Source organism: Miniopterus schreibersii (assembly GCF_964146895.1).
Source record: "Miniopterus schreibersii genome assembly, chromosome: 14".
Lineage (NCBI taxonomy): Eukaryota > Metazoa > Chordata > Mammalia > Chiroptera > Miniopteridae > Miniopterus > Miniopterus schreibersii.
In genome coordinates, this window is record NC_138114.1 from 54,507,704 (window position 1) to 54,529,204 (window position 21,501).

At 45.6% G+C, this 21,501-nt stretch overlaps 1 protein-coding gene across 1 annotated transcript; it reads left to right on the forward strand.

The window, feature by feature from the left end:
• The first annotated feature begins 3,223 nt into the window (after positions 1-3,223).
• On the forward strand, positions 3,224-20,607 carry EEF1AKMT2 (EEF1A lysine methyltransferase 2). Its single transcript, XM_081158666.1, is given in 8 exon segments — positions 3,224-3,365; positions 4,063-4,128; positions 4,874-4,988; positions 7,919-8,026; positions 10,616-10,832; positions 13,823-13,913; positions 20,315-20,403; positions 20,406-20,607. Coding segments are annotated over 8 exon segments (966 nt in total). The 5' UTR covers positions 3,224-3,258; the 3' UTR covers positions 20,579-20,607.
• The last annotated feature ends 894 nt before the right edge of the window (positions 20,608-21,501 follow it).

Sequence of the window (21,501 nt, forward strand, 5' to 3'; positions counted from 1 at the left end):
ACAGACAAAAAATAAAAGTGAAAATAAACGATAGCAAAGTTAGGAAAAGGAACTCGGGGAAGGCCCGGCCGGTGTGGTCCAGCGGTGGAGCGTGGTCCCGGAGCCCGGTGGTGGCAGCTGGATTCCCGGGCAGGGCACGTGCTGCGGCTGCAGCTCCGTCCCCAGCAGGGGGCGCAGGAGGCAGCCGACCGGCGCTGTTTCCCTCTCCCTTCCTCTCCCTCTAAAGATCAATAAAAACTTTTTTTTTTTTAAAGGAAACTCAGGGAAGGAACTCACCCTCCTAATCATTATTCTTCAATGTGTTACATCTTTCCGGTTCAAAACTAGGCCCTTGCTGTCCCAAAAAACGCTTGTCGCACCCCTTCCAAGCCGACAGAACTGTTTTCTGGCGGGTGGGCGGGGAAACCTTGGACTCCTCCTCGACGCCCCGCTTTGACCTGTGCAGCCTTCAAGACGTGTCAGGATGTAGGGCCCCAGCGGGCTGTGAGCCTGAGCGGCCCAAAGGTGGTGACGGGATTGAAAAATGTCCCCGAGCCCAGGGGCCAAGAGGAGGGCTGTGTGGGGAGGGGGAGGGAAGGGCAAGAATGATGGTAGGATGGTCAGGGACCAAGGGAGCAGAGAGCGGGACGAGGCCGTGCAACGCTGTTACGGGTTTTCAGCAGGTGGAGTCTAATGTAACAAGGCGCGTGGAGACCTGGAGCTGAGGTGGAGGGTGGGACTGGAAGTTACTATTACTAATAGGATTGCCGACATTTACTCAACACTGACCATATGTCAGGCTCTGTTCTAAGCTCGTTACATGTACAGTGCACTGAATCTTGGAACGACCCTCTGAAGTAGAGCCATTTTAAACTCCATTTTATGGTTGAAAAAAACTGAGGTAGCGTTTATCGAGCATTTACACATCAGGCACCCAGGTTTTTACAGAAATTATCTAATTTAATCTCTATAGCTGCCCTATGCCTTAGGTGCTTTTATTATACTTTTTATAAGGATGGGCAAACTGAGGCCCCGAGAAGTTAAGGAACTTGCCCATAGTCACACGTGGTAAGGCAAAGGCTCAAATCCCAAAATCCTGACAGCCCAACTTGAGATACATGTCTAGCTCCTTAGCTCCTTTTTTTTTCTTTTCTTTTTCTTTTTTTTTTTTTTGGTAGTTGTCACAGCTGAAAGGGTACTGGGATCTTTTTTTTTTTTTTAATGTTTTTATTGATTTCAGAGAGAGGAAGGGAGAGGGAGAGATAGAAACATCAATGACGAGAGAGATTCATTGACTGGCTGCCTCCTGCACCCTTCCTACTGGGGATGGAGCTGGAAACCCCAGGCCTGTGCCCTGACTCGGGAATCGGTGACCTCCTGGTTCGTGGGTTGGCACTCAACCAGGGCCACACCAGCTGGGCCTAGCTCCCTTTTTAAAAGGCTCACTTAAGAGCAGGTGATGCTAGGGAAAAAGGAGGGTTTTTGAAGAAGGGTGTGCTAAACTGGGTTGACCACTGCAGGGTCAATCAAGAGAGGTAAAGCCTGGAACTTGACCCTTGGCTTGCCAACTAGAAAGTTGCAGAGAATTCTTGAAAGCACAGTTTCAGAGATATTGTAGGTGAGCAGGGCACCATGCTGCAGGAACTGGCAGAGTGAGAGAGAGGGATAGGCAACCCAGAGTACTTGCAGAGCCTCCCTCCTGCCTCCTGGAATAGGCACCAGTGAGAGGGACTGTGTTCCTTGGCACATCCCAGCTTCTCCCTGGTGATGGGCAGCTCTGCTAGGAGGAAGCTTCTCCACCCCCCACCAAGAATCCCCGTTACCCTGGGTGATCAGAGGTGGTGCCTTCAGGACTAAACAGCCAGAGTGATCCTGGAGCCAGAGAAGGAGCTCTGTATAAACCATGGGTTTTTCCAGGGCTCCATATCAACGCGCGTTTATAGCATTCATCCCGCGCAGCAAAAACAACTTAAGTGTTGTTGGCAAGACATCAGATCGCCGATGGCCTTATCTTTCATGGCTGCTGCTTAATTATAACTTAGAACCTTTCAAGACCCGCTCGGTCACATTCAAGCTTGCTTTTTCCAGCATCTCCAGTCTGGAGGAGATGAGAACCGCCATTTGCCCAGGGCGGCACTAACTGGCTGTGGCATCAGGTGGTTTTATTACTCTGTAATAAGGCTGCTTACGCTCTTTCGTGGGCTCTTTAATCACTACACACACGGACCCCCTCCTGCCTTCTACCCTATCCTACCGCTGCCTGAAGAGCTTGGAGCCTCTTGCGCAGGAGAAGACGCGCGCTCGGTCCTAACTCGCATCTCTGGGAGTTGGAAAGGCCTGGGTGGAAGTTGTTTACCTCTAGGGACTCGGTTGGCAGAGTCAACAGAAACGTGGCCTAGGAAACATCCCTTTTGTTTGGGAGGCAGCCTTGCTAGGGCTCATTGAGAACCTTGCCTGGCAAGTTGAACCACCAGGATTTTGTTGCTGCTACAAGCACACCCCCCCCCCCCCCCCTTAAGTGAGCAAGATCTCTCGCATTATGCCAACGCAGTCAGACCAAGAGGCAGGGGAATTTCAAGGTCACTGGTGGGGAGCAATGTCGAGGAACAGTCACCCTCCATCAAGGGCAGGTGCAGGGGAGGAAACCGCCGCGCGCGGAGGTGAGGCGTCTTGGACGCCGCCAGGTGCCGGGGGAGGGCCCAGCCCAGCGGGCTGCGGGCTTCTCGCCCTTCTAAGCGCTCCGCTCCCAGCTCTCGGAGCCCCAGGATGGGCGTATTTTGGGGTGGGGTGGGGTGGGGTGGGGCGGGGTGGGGCGGGGTCCTATGGCATTCACTTCTCTGGGCTTCAGTTCCCAAGGCCGCCTAGTGAACGCCCCGTCGGAAGGGGCCAGGATGCAGTTTTCCAGGCGGAGTCCCAGCCCCAGGCGGCCCCAGGCCCGCCCCCGGGAGGGGCGGAGGCGCGGCGTCGGGGGGGCAGCGTGGGCTTCGGGCTCCTAGTGCGGCTCACCCAGCGCCAACCTCCAAACCCCGGACAAACGGCCGCCCGCGGACACACAGGCGCTCGGGCGCGCGCCCCGGGGGAGGGGTGCGCCTGAGGCTGGGGCGGGGGCGGGGGGACCCGAGGCCCCGCCCGGGTCTGGGACGGAGGCGGAGCCAGGACCCCGCGGGCCGGGAGCAGTAGAGAGGGAGACCTCCTGTCGCCTAGAGCAGCCGCCCGCGCGTCCGCTCTGCCCGCGCGCCTCTCGATGGCCGCCGCACGCCGTCCGGGGCTCGGGGCGGGATGAGCGCCGGCGGGGGCGCGGGGGGCGCGGGGGGCGCGGCGCGGCCCCGAGAGGCCGGTCCCGGGGGCGAGGGCTTCGCCCCGTCGGCGCTGGGCACCCGAGAGCAGTGAGTGCGGCGCGGGGCAGGCTGGGCGGTGCCGCCGGGACTGCGCCCCGGGGTCGGGGACGGAGGGCGGGGGCTCGGAGGATGGGGGGCAGGGTCGGGGCGCGACGGGGCGAAGGGGGGGATCGGAGGCTCGGCTTGGGGGCGATGGAGGGACAGGTAAAGGGGCCGACATCTGATGGGTCCTGGGTTTCGGGGCGGGCTTCGGTCTCGGGGGAGACCTTTTGGGGTGTCGAACCTGGGCCGGGGCGGGGGGCGGGAGCGCCCGGGGAGGCGGGGGACGCTGGGGGGCAGGCCCGGACCCCGGCGGGGGCGGGGTTCCCCCCGAGCCCCGCTGCGGGTAACCCCGTGTGGGTGGAGAATCTGGTTTCCACACGTTTTAAACTGGAAGTTTGGGCTCGTGTTGGGGACCCCGGGATCCTTGAACAAATACTTCGTATTGTGTGTTTTTTAAGCTAAAACGTAGCCTTTTTACGTGTCAGGCGTTGCTCTGAGCGCCTCACCTGTGGGGGCTTATTCTGCTTGTCTGTGCCTTTCGCTTTTTAAACACAAAGACGTTGAGAGACTTGAGCGACGTGCACCTGCTGACGCTGGTGACGTCGTACGCGTGCGTCCTGCGTCTCTGACCGACCAGGGACATACCTTAGCTCACAGTACAGAGTAACTGAAGACTCTGCTTTGCATTTGGTTATCTGCATAGTTGGGATGCTGTCTATGAGCGAGAACTGCGCACTTTCCAGGAGTATGGAGACGCAGGAGAAATCTGGTGAGTTAACGGGAACAGTGTAAGTGGATGTAGAAGAGCCTGTGTGCGTGTGTGTGTGCGTGCGTGTGTGCATCTTTAAGTGTGTCTCCCACAGGAAGGTGGCCTGAAAATCTTGGCGACCTTGAGTGATTCTGGCTTTAGCCGGTAGATTTAAAGAACTTTCTCTTTCAATGGCCCAGATTTATTTATTTATTGACTTATTTATAATATGTCTTTGTAGATTTCAGAGAGAAGAAGGGAGAGAGAGAGAGAGAAACATCACTGATGAGAGAGTCATTGATCAGCTGCCTCCTGCACGCCCCGGACTGGGGATCGAGCCTGCAACCCAGGCATGTGCCATGACCAGGAATCGAACTGTGATATCCTGGATCCTTTGCGCTGAGCCACGCCCAGCCGGGCTAATGGCCTAGATTTAAATTTGATGATAGTGTTAGGAAATTACTCCTTTCCTATAATCGTCCTTCTTAAATAAACAGTAGAATTTCAAGCCATCGGTATGTACAAGTGTTAATGCTGATGTAGAGGAACATTAATAAGGACTATACCGATCTTACCTATGCTGTTCTATTCCTGGGTGTGATTTTTCCTAAATAATAGTAGAGATGAAGCTTAAGCAGTCACAGGTAGTACCTTTTACTTTAAAAAAGGGCTTAATTGAGCATGTTGAATAACTTGCTTTAATGGAATATAGTTGTAACCTTTGCTCTGTATCCCTCTGTTGTTTAACTGACTCTGTTTTCAATAGGTTTGGGGAAGAGAGTATGAATCGACTAGTAAGATGGATGCAGAAACACAAGATTCCATTGGATGCTTCAGTGCTTGATATTGGAACTGGAAATGGTGTTCTCCTGGTTGAACTTGTTGGTACTTTTAGTATTCATGTGTTAGCACCAAATTTTAAAATGAAATTTAAAAAACTTGCAATTGCAGATACTGATCATCTTAAAGTAGTAAAGCAATCATACCACTTATTTTGAGGAGTCACCTCGTACAAAAGGGAGGCTGCATGGATTGTGAGAAGGAGCTAAATGAGAAGCCAAGCGATCTGAGTCCTAGTCGTGGCCATCCCCGCTATGACCTTGACTTTGAGTAAACCACTTAATTTTTCTGGGCTTCAGTTCTTTCCTAAAGATTGTTACTTGGTGATTTCTATTGGTTTCTTCTAGCTCAAAACTCCAGAAATCTATGTGTATAAAAGGAAGATGACTTTCTGCACTTTCAGTAGGACGTATATACCTTAGCTGAGCATATGGCTTGAAAAGAGCATCTTGTCCATGGAACCGCATTTGATACAGGTTCTGCTATTGGCTGTACCGTCAGTGTTCTGAGTCTCTGATGTGTCCATGCCATGCCCTGTGCTGTGAGGAAGGAAAAGACTAAGGCTTCTTCCTAGATGGTTTTACTGTCTTAATTTGTAAGGATATCATTTGAATTGTTGTGTTGTTCTAAGTTATGTGACCTTTTTTGGGGGATGCTTTCAAGATTTTTTTCTGTGTCTTAGTTTTTAGCAGTTTGCTTATAATGTGCTGGTGCTTGGATTTCTTTTTGCTTACCTAATTTGAGGTTCACTGAGCTTTTTGCATCTGAGAATATTTTTGATGTATATATGGTATATAATTTTAGATTGGTGTTTTTCTTTCATTGTCTTTGGCTTTCATCCTCTATGAGTTATCGTCGGCTGTCAGTCTTACTGTCTTCCAGTCTTTTGAAGGTAATTTTTCAGCCCACTCTTACTCCCTGGATACTTCTGAGATTTTCCTGTTTTTGGTTTTCATGAGATAATGTTGTAGTATACTGGTTTTTGTTTTTTTTTGTTTTTAAATCGTGCCTTGGGATTTACAGAAATTACTGAATTTGTGGCTTGGGGTTCTTTGTTGATATTAAAAAAAAATTTTGCCTGGCCAGCATGGCTTAGTGGTTGAGTGTCCACCCATGAACTAGGAGATCACGGTTTAATTCCTGGTCAGGGCGCATGCCCAGGTTTGCTGCCTCAATCCCCAGTAGGGGGCGTGCTGGAGGCAGCTGATCAATGACTCTCATCATTGATGCTTCTCTCTCTCCCTCTCCCTTACGCTCTCTGAAATAAAATAAAAAAATTCTCATCCATATACCATTTTCTCTTCTGCCCCATTCTCATTTCTCTCCTCTTAAGATTCCTATTATATAAATGTTAGATATTATACTTTGTGCTAAATTATATGTTTTTTCCTGTTTTTAATTTTCCATACTTTTGTCATCCCATACCTAACAGGTATTTTCTTCTGACCTTTCTTCCAATTCGCTTATTTCTTTGAGTTTAGTCTGCTGTCGGGCAGTGTCTTAAATTAATTGTTACATTTTTCATTTATTTGTTTGGTTCTTTGCTGTAGTTTTCAGTTATCTGTCAAAATCCTCCAAATTGTTATTTATTTCAGTTGTTTTAAAATCTGTTTCTTATTCTTTAATTTGGGTCTTCTGTGGGTCTTTTCCCAGTTTTTCTTCTGGTTTTGTCATTTATTGTATCCTTGGCTATCTGCTTATTTCTCACTGAGTCCAGAAATTTAACATGAAAATTATTGGAGATATTTTGAAGCTTCGGATGATTATTCTAGAAACCTAAAACATCAGTTCACGATTGTTTTAAGTTCTACTAGAGGAGTAACCAGGCACGGGCGAAGAGGGACTTGGTCAGAGTCAGTCGTTGGAATCGTTCTGTGTTCTGGGTCTGATAGGGAAGGCTTTGAGGGAAACCGCAGAAAGTATGGAGTGAGACAGCTCAGAGTAGGAGGTTGGCATCGAAGAAGGGTAGTAGCCTTTAAGATTAAAAATAAACATAATCAAAGGGAGCAAAATGCTTTGTGGAAGTAATCGGTGTGCGCTTGAGTTTAGATTAGGGCTCAGTCACTTCATGTTGAAAAGTGTGGGTGAGCTGGTGGATAGTGTTGGAGTCGGTTACGTTTTGAAGAGAGTCGTCGTCTAGTAAGTTGTGAGGAGCAGGAGGAACTTGGGCTGCACTGCACCTCGCACCTTCCTTTCTTGACAGCCTTTGATGTTCTCTCTGGCCGGGTGGGGCTAACATTCAGCATAGTTAGGCCACGGGGTGGAGCTCAGCAGCCATTGTGCTTTGGCACAGGTGCCAGACGCCCTTAGATGGGCTCCGATGGCTAGTCAGTAGTTGGTGCTACATTTTTAGTCTCAAAACTCTTAAGTCCAATGAGCTTAATTTCAGTTTTTGGCCCAACCTCGTAGGCTTTTGGTAAAGGTCTATTGGAATGTATGACATATTTCAAAAACAAAATATACTATGCAAGTGTTGAGTGTTAATCACATGGTTGTTGGAGTGTAGCATAATTTATAATTACACTGGAGGAACTTTTTAAATGAATAACATACTTCATGTGCATTTAATGTATTCATATAACTTAATTGTGTTAAGTAAAATTAATGACCGATTTATGTGTGAATTAGAGCATATCAACATCAGAAATTAGTACTACATTTTTCTGCTTGAGTGCAGAAATATTACACATACAACTATTCTCATTATCTTTGAGAAAACAAATTTCCTTTTGAAAAGGAAATAAAATATTATAAAAGCAAATGAATTGTCACATTCTATAAATTTAAAATTTTAGTTTCTGTTTTGATTCTATAATAAAATGTAAACATTGTAGATTACTGGATGGCATATGTTACTTGATCTATTAAAAATAAATAAAACAGTCCCAGTCCTGAAGGAATATTATAATTCATAGGCATGACAGTATATTAAGACTTTTTAAAACTGAAGTATAGAATTCTCTGTCTCTAGGCAAAGTGTGGTTTCTCTGATGTTACTGGCATTGATTACTCTCCTTCAGCGATACAGCTTTCTGGGCGCATCATAGAGGAAGAAGGGTTATCTGACATTAAGTTGAAGGTAACTGTTATTTCTTTTACTATGACTTATTTTTATTTCTAATAAAAGTCGTAAAATTTAAATGTTTCTAAAGCGTATCAGTCATAAACAACCCAAAAGGAAGCATTGTTAAGTAACTATTAAAATCTTTAGTCTGGTCAGCTGGGAGAGTTATTTCCTCCCTCTTGTGCAAGTGTGTTCATCCCTCCCCTTGTGTTTGCAAAACTCAAGTAATCCTGACTCTGAGTGAACTCGATTAAAAGTTGGAAATGCATCAAGTCGGATAATGCCACCAAAGATTACTTATTTTATTTTATTTTTTTTAAATTATTATTTTTTAAATATATCTTTATTGACTTCAGAGAGAGGGAAGGAGAGGGAGAGAGAGAGATAGAAACATCAATGATGAGAGTCATTTATCGAGCCCACAACCCGGACATGTGCCCCGACTGGGAATCGAACCCCGATCGCCTGGATCCTAGGTCGACGCTCAACCGCCGAGCCACTCCCGGCAGGGCCTTAGTTTATTTTTGTGTTCTGTGAGGAGGTGAGGTCTCTCGCTTTTATATTTCTAGTTAGGCATCTCCTGTGAGCGCTGGAATGATAGAAACACTGTATTTTATAGTCCCACTTGGATAGCTAATAGTCTCTCAGTCAGTCCAAAACGATAGCCTTGGCTTCCTTAAACCTGCATCCCCCAGGCCCCCTTCCCATCTCTTTAACGATACCACCATTCGTTTTCCGGTTGCACTAGCCCGAAACCCAAGGAGTGATCCTTGATTCCTCTCTTTCCTTTAAATTCTGTATTCAGTTCTGTTGGTTTTGTCTTCAGAGCAAATCGGGAATGTAACCATTCCTTGGTCATCCCCTGCTCCCTCTCGAATCCGAGCCACCACCATTTCTTGCCTAGGCAACTGCAGGATTACTTGGCCTCCCCATGTCCACTCTGGCCACCCACCTGACTATAACCACAGGGCAGCCAGAGTGACCTTTTAAAATGCAAATCAGCGCTGGACTTCTTGTTCCCCAGCCTCCAGGGGCTTCCCCCTGCGTCCAGAGTGGGTCTGAACCCTTCGCAGCCTTAAGGAGCCCTCGTGTCTGCCTCCTTCCCTCTTCATCACCATGCCGCAGTCCCGTTCCTGCCCTGACACACGGCCAGTCTGTCCTCTCCAGTCCCGTTTCTGCCCCTGACACACGGCCAGTCTGTCCTCTCCAGTCCCGTTCCTGCCCTGACACACGGCCAGTCTGTCCTCTCCAGTCCCGTTCCTGCCCTGACACACGGCCAGTCTGTCCTCTCCAGTCCCGTTCCTGCCCTGACACACGGCCAGTCTGCCCTCTCCAGCCGTCATCCCTGGCGCGCTCTGCCTATATGGCTCCCCCAGATCTTCGCTTGTTCCTCACTGCGATCTCTGCTCGGTGTCGCCTTCCTGGAGAGGCCTTTCCTGCCACCCTTTCTAAAGCACCTCTTGCCGTTCACTCCCTGTGTTCCTTCTGGTTTTATTTCCCTCACAGCACTTTATCTGACATTATTTGTTGAGCTTATTTATTGTTTGCCTCTCCCTGTAGGTATAGCCTTATACAGTTAACTTTCCTCTTTTGTTTCCTGTTATACTCCCAGGGCCTGAAAAATTCCTGCATTTAATAGGTGTCTATGAAAATGTTGAGTAAATATGTGTTTTCATACAGGCATTTTAGGTAGGAACTTCTCCAAACTCAGCTCTTGAGAGTGGCAGTCATGATTTTGCTTCAGGGATAGTCACTGCTTGGGTGCGAGGGAGGGGAAAGCCCACCTTCCAATGTATGCAAACAAAAGGTCCACACTTTATAGCTGAACAGTAGGGGAGTGTTGGATAACACGTTATTTATGATCACTTTTTAAGTTTGTATGAATAATCAGCTAATTGTGGAGTTACTTTTTCAAAGTAGTTTTCCAGAATTAAGTTTATTGGCAGGTTGCTTTGAGTGTTTCATGAAATTGGGTAGCTCACTGTTTCAGGTGCTTTTGTGCTGACAGTGGCTGTTGAAAATGAGATGCTGATGTATCACTTTCAGATTTTAAAGTGAGTGATATTTGTAAAGTTAAGTGATTAGTTGAAATAGCCGTTTAATTTTTTAAGCTTTATGTTATTCACTACATCCATTGGTTGCTTTGTAAGCTGCTGAGTCAAAGCAAGAGAACTTTTATTTACCTTTTTACTTTAGGTCTCACAACTTGTAACCTTAGCTAAAAATCATCTTATTTCCAGTGACCTGTTTGGGTTCCAGATAATTTTTGTCATTTTTAAGAGTACGTCAAAGCTCTGCTTTTCAGCAGAAATAACTGTGAGCTCCATTGTGTGCTGGTCTTATGAGGCAGTACACCTGGCTTTGATTTGTTTCCAAATTTGTAGAGATTTGGAATGTCCGGGAAACACTGTCGTCTATCGTCTCTCCTGCTAATCTTAGCTTTAATGATCTCGGAATGGAGCACATAAAAGTGAGCTATAAAGTTAAAATATGCTTATTACATGTAAAATGCCATCATAATGCATGGGTACTTTTATCTGTGACTTTTAAGTTCAGTAAAGGTTGTGTTAACAGTTCTCACACAAGCATTGGTTTTCAATGTAGGTAGAAGACTTTCTGAATCTTTCCCCAGAGCTGTCTGGATTTCATATTTGTATTGACAAAGGGACTTTCGATGCCATAAGCCTCAATCCTGACAATGCAGCTGAGAAGAGAAAGCAGTACGTGGAATCTCTCTCCAGGGTGTTGGCAGTGAAAGGCTATTTTCTAATAACCTCGTGTAATTGGACCAAGGAAGAGCTGCTAAATGAATTCAGTGCAGGTAATGGGCTCTGTGTTGTTCGAATGCATGCTTTCCTTGGGGTTTTCCCCTTGGTGTTACAGTGTCTTACTTTCCTATTTGTGGGAATTGCTGCCTCTCTTCTCTGTTAATAACCTCAGCGATACTTTTAACTGTAGATGCAAAGCACAAAGAAGTAATATTAGTCGAGATCCAGAGTCCTGTCTAAAAATTTCCAAGAAATCCTGGCAGTTAAGCACTAAATTTATGGGCCTATAAACATCAAGTTCTTTATTTAAGCTGCATAACCTAGTACTTGGAAGCAGACAAACGAGACACAGGTACCGTGCTCTGCCTTTAGCGCCCGGACGCCCCGCCACCAGCAGTCCCGCAGATGGAAGCAGCGTTTGTTAAAGTCTTACGTGATGAGAGTTTAATAATGTTATAGACGCGTTGTCTGTCTTTCTAGTGGTCATTTAGATGTTTAGGATTTGCCTTACTGTTCTCAGCAGATACGGAACAATTATTTTTAACATTGCCCAGAAATAAAATGTAAGGACTCAATAGTAGAAATACGGCCTGTTTGTTCTCAAGGAAATCTCTACCTTTTTCAAGATTTTTGGTGCCAAGACAGGATCCTCTTTTGCCCCATGAGCCAAGTATGACAGGTGCCGTGTCCACCAAGTGGGAATTTTGTGAGCCTCGAGAGTCGATACCTGCTCGCATGCAGCTTGCGCGCTCTGGCGCGCTGTCCCGCGTCCTGGGGAAGGTCTTACCCGCACAGGCGTTTCTGGGAAGGTGCCCTGCGGGTCTGTAACTAGATACTTGCTTGTTTTTTCCTTAGCTTCCGTTCAGATTGGGATTTTTTTAAAGATGGGAGGGATTTTCAGAGTGGAGTACTAAGAAATGATAGGGCCCTAATTTGTGGCTAAGGTCTGAGCCTGAGCCGTCGCAGGCGGGGAGCTGTTCCTGGCCGGCTGCCCGCTCACCGGGGCGGTGTTCTGGGGAATGAGGGCGCGGCAGCGAAGAACACCACGCGCGTCCTTTGTGACTCGCGTCCTTTGCACGGTGGCTCCACAGGCTGTGTAATGACTACCTGAGTGTGAGGGGCCGGAATGTGAGCCTGCGGCTTCATTACTGTTGCCTCCGGAAAACAAGAATTCCAGTGATTTCTCGTCTTTTACTTTATGCCATTAATTTTATTATCTCCCACGTTAAACGTGCTTCCTCTAGAACCGCTGAGACCCCGCATCAGCAGCCCTCCCTCCTCCTGAGGCTGGGCAGGGTCGGTAACTGTCAGTGACGCCGTGTGGACGAGGCCCTTGCCTGGCTCTGCATGCAGGTGTTCTCTGTCCCCCGACCACAGACAAAACAGATATTTGTCCTTGATAATGAGGAACAGACTTGAGCCTGGTAATGAGGGTTTAACAGTGGGTCTGTGCCTGAGAACTACTGTAAAGTCTTTAACTCACGCTCAGTTTTAGAGCAAAATACGAATTTAAATCAGTGAAATGTTACAACAGGAAATGTAAGAGAAATAATGACATACGACTGAAGACGTTTTAGGTGTGCCTCTCGGAGAGTCGTCTTTGCAGGTAGATAGGCCGCTGACAGACCCACCGCCATGGGCTCGTCACCGGCTTCTCAGGGTCGGCTCCCCCGGTCCCTTTGCTAGGGTAGAGCTTCCTTCCCCAGCCTTTACGGTTGTTTCCTTATTTGAAGTACAAGTGTTCATAGAACTGTTGAAGTGACTCTTGCGTTTTTCCTCCATAGCCCGACCTACATATAAACATTTTGTGTTGTCATTTGCTCTGGCGAGGATTTCTCGAAACATTTGCCAGATATTACATAGTCTGATTTGATGTCCAAAGAACTTGTCTTTCTTACAACTACTGAAGTAAAAAAACCAACAACCCCAAGACCTATCTTATTACTAAAGTAATCCAGACTTGTTATGAAAAAAATTGAAAAATATTGAACCCAACACATAAGCATATAGATTAAAAGAATTGAAATAATTCGTTATCTGTCTCTGGAATACAACCACTTTTAATATTTTGTTGTGTTATCTATTGAAACATAATAACTTCAGTTCTCTAGGGTCAGTCCAGGAAGTTAAAAGACTTGTCCTGGAAAATTCACAGACAGCTTCATTTTCTCGTGAAAATTTTTATTACTAAGTGGTAGAGCTGGGACTTGAACCCAGGACTTTTAAATACATGTTGTTATTTTTTTAACACCACATTATGCTACTTTGAAAGTTTCTAGTTTCTTGTCTTTGCAGACCCTTCATTAGTTCAGTTTGGGTTTTGATCTTTGGTTACAAACTTTTTTTTATTGTGGTAAAATACAGGGGTGGGCAGAAGTAGGTTAATAATAATAATACAAGAATAAGTAAAAATACAAGAATAAGCCGTTTTGTGTACTTACAACTGTAAACGTACTTTCGCTTGCCCCTGTATATATAACGTAAGACTTGCCATCTGATCATTTTAAGTGCACAGCTCAGTGGCATCAAGTACACCGACTGTGTGCAGCCATCGCCAGGACCATCTCCAGAACTTTTTCATCTTACAGACTCGCTTTTATTTCCACGATATTTAACCTTTCTGTATTAAGTTTTTGTATGTGTGGTGCAGATCAGTTGCATTACTGCATATAAAGCACTTAAAACAGTGCCTAACACCTGGTAAGAGCTCGACGCACGGTCGCTGCTTCCTGCGGGCAGGTGAAGCGGGCTGTAGGGGATGCGGGAGCAAGGGGATCGGCAGGACACGCAGGAAACGGGGTGGATGGGAAAAGAGCCTCTTTTCTGCAGTTTGTTTCCAGTCTCGCACGTTCCTTGTTCAGTGCGGAGTGTTTCGGGCGCACACACAGACACAGAGTAGAAGTGAAAAGTCAGTGAAACGCAGTCACGGTGCAGGCATTGGAATCACATAGTCCTGTAAAGGGTTTGAAAGTGCACTGTTAATACAAGCTTCTTTTAACTGGGATGTAATCCCTAATAAGAGTATTTGAATTTTGTCTGACAGGATTTGAATTTTTTGAAGAGTTGCCAACACCCAGGTTCAGCTTTGGAGGCAGATCTGGAAACAGCGTAGCCGCATTGGTTTTCCAAAAAACGTGAGACTTTTCATTGGATGAACTCAGATAGACTTTAAAGAAGCTCTCCATCCAAGTAAACCTGATGCAGAAAATGCAGGTGCAGATAAATGCTTAGTAAGTACACAGGATGCACACGGTGAACAGATACAAGAAATCATGGGCATGCAAGCGGTTGGGTGTTAGAGATCAACCAAAAATAATTTTAAGTGTTCTTTTGTATTTGACATGTAAATATTCTCCTTTTGATTAAAAACAATTTCCTGTACCTGCTGGAGAGTTAAAAACTTTAAAGCAGTAAATGAATTTATAGAAAGTGTGGATTCCTGACTTCTGTGCCTTGGTAAAGTGTAATTGACTACAACTCTGTATTAAGATTTCGAAGCTATCCCAGGGCTAGAATAATAACCAATTTTGGGTTGAATGGTGGTTTTTAAAAAAAATTATTTAATATCTGAGAAAATCCTCTAGCCTTCACGCATATAGTTAAACAAAATCAGGTCAGTGTATCAGTTGGCCAGAAATATTAATTGAGCTTATACTTTGTGGCCGATGGTATTTTACAGTGTGATGGATACCTAGAAGGAAAGAACTAAGCGGTGCTGTTACAGGCTAGCACTATGTTACGTTATCTCGCTGAGTCCTGTCCCTGTTTCCACGTGTCCGCGCGGGAGGGGTCAGGACTGCTCTCTGGTGCTGACTCTAAGGCCCACCCTCTTCCCCGGGTTTCTGCCCAGTTCAGTGGGGAAGTAGGACGGTCCTGAGAAAATGCTGCTGGGAAGCCGGGCAGTTATTTTGGGAGCCCTGCAGCTCCTGCGATAGTGTTGACCTGCCCTGTGGTGTGACTAATGGGCCGTCCTTCCCTTCTCACCCGCTCGCTCCGCCTCTCTGAGGACCGGCTCCCTGGGGTGGTGGGGTTGCGTTTGTGCGTGTGTGTGAGCCCGAGGCATGTGGGGCAGGTGCTCCTCCAGTTAGTGGCTGATTAGTAAGAGAAGCAATGTATTGAGATTTCTGAAAAGATAAGGTCTATTAATATTTAATGCTGTTTTGTATTTGGGCTGATATTTTAATAATGTAGTCATATACGTTTTTTAAAAAAGTAACATGCTATTTGATGATGTTGGGCCACAGAATGAGGAGAGTTGTGTGTGTCTGGCAGATGTGAACTGGTGACGAGGAAGTTGGGCATCACGTCCTTTCACTTTCCTTCAATTTTTGCCCTAGAGTGGGGGCAGCAGGGCTGTTTGATTTAGATCAACATTAATCAACCATTAAGATTCCTACCTGCCTTGCACAAGGTAACTGAAGACATTTACATAAACTTTAAACACAAATAACGTCTTTGAAAAGCTTGGGTTTTTAACATTTGAAAGATGAGACATTAAAATATATGTTTTTAAACTTTTAAACATGTTGTGTTGATTTTACAGACTAGACATAGGATCTTACACCATAGACACATAGTTTTTAATTTAGTGAGGAGATCTGGTCCTTGTTGTGTTTTTCACATTACTATTCCTTGATTTCAGATGTGATAACAGTATCTAAGTACTTCCTTGGAATTTCGAGCTGTTACATACATGCTCTTTTAAAGCACCAATCGAACAAAACAGGCTTTCTTGCGACCAGAAGGAGACGCTGGGTTTGATTCACTAAGAGCTGGGAATGGGCCTTTGTTGAAAAGATCCTTGAGTGTATCACAGGGGTATGTTGATCTGTTTGCAGAGATGAAGGATTTGGGGAAATAATGGAGCTGTTGGTAAGGTTAGGAAAAGGGAGTTGTCATCTCTTCTTACCAGTTGAATCCCGCTGGAAACCAGCCTTCAGAGGTTGAAATCAGAACAAATAGAAGGTCCAAAAATACTAACAATAGATTAGTATTTTCAAATAATACCATGCTTTACACACCAGGCCAGTAAATGCCGCCGAGTTGCTGCAACAAGTCATAAATGCATTACTGTTAGACTTAGTTGCGTTAGATCACATGACTGTGTGGGTGACTGGGAAAGAAATGACGCAGTCAGAGCAGTGGGGTATGTAGTGAGCACTGTTTTCTCTGGACAAGAAGTTGGAATAGTAATTTATTTCATCAAAAGACTCTTATTTTGGGGAAACTTGTTTGAAATGCAAACGCGATTTCTTTCTGGAGCCTGTACAGAGTTGTTGCTTTTCATTATGATGTTATTACTGCACAACAGGCCCTTCTGTGTGGAGGGAGCATCTAGAGGGGTCTGAGGCCTGAATGGGCGGGTGCCCCAATTAGCAAACAAAGTTTCTAGAACACTGTTTAAGCCAGGTGCGCCCGTCAGCGGGCTTTCTGGGACTGGCACTTATGCACATGAGGATCAAACCTGACACTACGCTTGGCAGCTTGACTGAAATCATTTTAAAATAAGCACGAACTGTTCTTAGTGATTTTCCCCATCGGGTAGCGGCGAGTTGGCCGGTCTTCCTCATCTGTGATGTGCATGCAGTTTTCTGTCTTGGGGGAAGAAGGGAGGAAAATACATACAAAAGGTTTTTAGCCTTTGTATGGATAAAACATGTCTCCATTCACTTATCCACACTCGTCCAGAGTAGAATCTAGAAACCTTAGTTTTTCAGGAACCTCTATTAGTATTAAGTTTTATGTGGTTTTGGAATAATTTTTCTTGAATTGATTTGTAAAGAAATAGACTATCCCTGCTTAGGCTAATAGACTTTGATTTATGTTCTCTTAAATAGCTTCATTTTATATATTGATGTGTGCATGTGTGTGTCCGGTAGCCTACAATGAAAAAATACAAAATTTGTGAAAAATCATTTGCTCTCCAGACCAGCGTTCTGCTGTGAGGAGACCTGGGCTTGATCGCCTGTGTTTGGCGCTGTGAGCTCGAGTGTGTGTGCTCCGGCCTGTGCCACCGTGGTAACCTCTGGCCAGTGGTGTACGGGGTGTCCTGGAAGGAGGCTGTCCGTTACCTCGAGCTTGATTGTAGAAGACAAGGAGCAGGATAGCTGGAAGGACATTGCAAAGTGGGGGGAAATTAGAAGACTCTTGTCATGTCTCTTCATTAGGCAGGAAGCAGAGATGTCCTGAGAAGAAGGGGGAGCCCACGAGCATGTTTTATTAACAGTTAATTCAGGAAAATTAATGCTAATTTATTCTCCATACACACCATGCAATTTGTTAGAAAAGTAAAAGAATAGTTTGAAATTCTTTGGTCAGTTGATAGATTCCCATGTTAGGGGCATAGCAGTGAAACTCAACATTAAGCAGACAAATGCCCAGGCCCACAGGCTACATAAATGCTGAATAAAACCGGCTCCACAATGGACGCCTGAAAGCGAGAGGGAGAAGCCTAATGAATGATTGAATGTGACCTTAGCACAGTCCGTGGAGTGTTGCTGAAAGATCATTCATTTCCAGCTTGGATGTCAGGATGGGCTCCAGGAGCCAGAAAAAAGAGCTTGAGTCAGTACATACCGAGTTTTAAAATCTTTACACCCAGTGCCTTAGCCTGGTCCTGAGAAGCTCCCAGACTGAATGCTGGGCTGTCTCCGTGTGGCCCTGCAGCGTGGCCCAGGGGACCCAAGCAAAGAGGGAGGAGAATTCCCAAGACACCAGTGCACCGATCGGCTGCTGTTACAGAGGTGAACTCGAGAAACGGGGCGCTAGAGGCTGGCAGCCGGTGCCTGTGTCCTGCTGACACCGTTGTCAGACAGACAGACTGCCCCCGTCCGCTGTGTCTTAAAGCGTTTGCAAGTTGCTGGCCTCGCTGGTGAGAGGACAATATAAAAAACAGAACCTGTTTTCCTCACCTGAAGACACTGTTTTCTGCCACATTTTTAAGGATGCACTGTCACTGCGGCAGCAGGGAGTACGGGTCGGTAGGTGGCCTTCACTGCGCAGTCAGGAGCTTTCTCAGAAAGCCAGTCTAGTGCATGTTTTCCAGACGCCTGGAAGTGTACCTTCGCGCCAGCAGTTAGCGTGTCCCGGGGGTTGTCCGAGGAGCGTAGGCTGGTTGCACAGGGAGACCGCGAGCGGGACTCATCGCTCGTCATCAGCGTCCTTCCGGATGAAGCATGATTGTCACCGGCGAGGGTGGCAGGACGGGGGCCCTGTTGGACGGCTGGTCCCCGCTCTTGCCTCCCCGCTCCAGAGACGGGGCGGTCGGGAGGCGGCGGCTAAAGGTAGAAGAGGGGGTGCTGCCGGCTCTCTGTTCCTCCAGCCCCTCCTCTCCCATGAAAATGTCAGCCCTTTGTTCCCATCTAATTTTAGTACATCCTGGCTAAAAAAATGAGAGGGTGAAACACGTTAAGATGATTTCCAACCCTGGGACTCGGGGGCGGGGAGGCAGCTTGCACTCCGGATCCGGCCGCCCTTCTGCAGCAGCCTCGGCCCCGTGCTGCTGGTTTGGGTAATGAAATAAATTTAGATGCACCGAAGGAGCGATAATTAGGTTTTCCTGCCATGTCCTCAGCAAGCAGCCTCGCCAGAATCTGAATGGGGAAAATCATAATATGGTGTTTAATAAAATAAACGCTGGGTTGAAGAGCTGTGTGCGAGTTCAGGAAGAAAGGCCTGGACTTGTGTGTGAAAACTACACGTGTATTTGTAAGTAGAACCTTTGAGGTCTGTGATCCACTGCGACTGCTCCTATGCTGCTGCTTTTTTTTTTTTTTTAATGAGAATGATATTTGTTGATTTTTGAGGAGCAGTCATAGCAGGTCTAAAAGGGAAGCTCTGGTTCCGTGAAGAGGGCCAGTTGGGTCAAATCATTGATAATATGCTTTGTTCAAGACAGAGGACAGAATTCCATAGGGCTTTGTAGTTGCAAGGGCCAGTTGTTGTAGGTGTGTTAATTTTTTTAAATCCTCACCGGAGGATGTGTTTTTATTGACTTTAGAGAGAGGAAGGGGGAGAGAGTCAGAGAGATCGATGTGAGAGAGAAACATTGGTTGCCTTCCACATGTGCCCCGATGGGGGACGGAACCCACAACCCAGGTATGTGCCCTTACCAAGAATTGAACTGGCAACCTTTTGGTGTACAGGACAACACTCCAGCCAGCTGAGCCACCCAGCAGGGCTGTTGCGGTTACTATTTTAATTAATAAGCAACTGGATTAAACAAGGGGAATTCGTACTCTGGGCCTCACCGTGGAATAAGCTGCCTTTTTCAAAGGTTTGTTCGTTTGGTGAGCTGAGGGTTCTTCTGGGAATCTCTGGATGATAAAGACCATATACAGCCAAAATTAAGAGAGATCATTTTGTTACTAAGTCCATTTGACTAATTTAATTTTCAACAAATACAATATCAGATTATTTTCTGAACTTGAAATTTATTTTGGTTCTTTTAATATAGTAACAGATAATTTGTGTTTAACATTTGTTAAGTAGTAGAATAAATACCAAAGAGAAATGATTTTTTTTAATACTAAATTTTGGAGAAAAAAGTGATTGGAACCTAGGCAAATCACTTAAACTGTGTGACATCATGAACTGTATCTAGTTTACTAGTTTCCTCACTACCTAAGGAGAATGAAGCTCACTCGTTTCATTTTTATGGGATTAGGCAGGATAGCAGTAGCTTTGAGCATATCACCCGGGATGAGTTAAAAATAGATTTTTCTTGAGGCAGTGACTTATATGGTAGACAGTGGGCAGAAGAGAAAAATGAAGAAAGTTTGGGCTTGTATCTCAAATGCTAAATCTGAATTCTAAATTATATATATACACACACACACACACACACATTTTTTAAAGATTTTTCACTGATTTTTAGAGAGAGAGGAAGGGAGAGGGAGAAACATCAATGAGATCGAAACATCGACTGGCTGCCTCCTGCATGCCACCCACTGGGGTTCGAGCCGGAAACCCGGGCATGTGCCCGACTGGGAATGGAACCAGCAGCCTTTTGGTGCATGGGACAGCACCCAACTAACTGAGTCACACTGGCCAAGGCTAAAGAATGTTTTAAGAGAAAAATTGAAATTGTTTTTATTTGAAGATAATGACAAACATTTAGTATTTAAATATCTTCTAAGTTAAATTCAGTGTATAGCTGTGAAAGTATTGTCACTTGTGTTTAGTTATGTGTTTGGAGAAACATGTTATCATGCTACTCATTAGGTCTACGTCAGCTAAGATCCTAAATAGATCAGGGAAAGGCCGAAGTAATTGTGCTTCTGAATCTCAGTATTAAAATAGTAAATTGTTTGATAAGTTTTACATATACCAGTAACTTTGAATGTACATAGCGAAAGGCCTTCATTATATTTATTTTTGCTTGGTTATCATGCGTGAACTTTTCAGTGTCTGTTTTTTTCATGGCTTGTACTTTGTTGTAGCACCTAACACCGATAGCTACTGTTAACTTTGCAAAAAAGAAAACAAAGTAACATGAAGCTGAACTGAGCTCTAACTGTCGCTCTGTTCTTTCTAGCCTGTTTCACCCAGCGCTCTGCCGTCCAGTGAGCTGCAAGCGTGACATTTGCTGTTTTCGGCACCTGCCCACTTGGAAGCAGGGTCTGTGCCCGGACTTGGGCTTACGGCCCGCACCCTGTGGTGCACAATGCGGGCCCAGCTGGCAGGCCTCGGCCTCAATGGGCTAGAGCTGTGCAGGTTCACACGCACTGATTTCAATAGGCGGCCCCTGCAGGCTGCTTTCAACTCCGTCTTGTGTCGGGAGTTAGATTGGTATCATTAAACTTAATGCTGGGTTACTTTTCAAAGAAAATAAATTTGTTTTACTTAGTTCTTGAATCATAAAGTAACTTTGTCTTTGAGAACTGAAGTACCTCTTATGAAATGTGTGCGTATAGATATGGGATATATATATGTATGGTGTTCCCAAAAAATGTATACACACACTGGTTTTTGTTTTTTTTAAATATATCTGTATTGATTTCAGAGAGAAAGGGAGAGGGAGAGAGAGATAGAAACATCAATGATGAGTCATTGATCAGCTGCAGCCCGCAACCGGGGTATGTGCCCTGACAGGGAATCGAACCCCGACATCCTGGATCCTAGGTCGACTCTCAACTGCTGAGCCACGCCCGGCTGGGCTATACACGCACTTTGAATAATTATAGGGGCAGTGTTTATTAAAATGCATTTCATCTTCAGAATTGAGCTATTAGCCGTGAAAGTGTATACATTCGGGGGGGGGGGCACACCCTGTATGTGTGTGTGTGTGTGTGTGTCTGTACACACACACACACGAGATGGCAGCCGGAGCTATAACCTTTTCGTCAATGGAGAGGTTTCAGAACACAAGTTACAAAAGGAGAGAACAGGTTCAGTGTGTCATACATGCTTGTGTGGGTAGGTGGTTAGTTGGGCCTGGATCATAAATGTGGGAGCAACTACAGGACTTATTTTTTTGAGTAAGAGCCATATAAAACAATTGTTCCCATAGTAAGTTCAGATTTTTGGCTTTCATTTATAATCAAAATTTTCCATATTTCCTAAAGCATATTTTGCTTACTTGTTTTCAGTAGCCAGTCTCTCTGAAAATGCTTCAGGTGGACTTGGTGATGTCTGCACTTCCATTAGCTATTCTAGGAAATTTTAAGATTCCTGCTTTTTAAAAGATCTTTTCAGCTGTAGAAAGGACAGTGTGAAATGTGA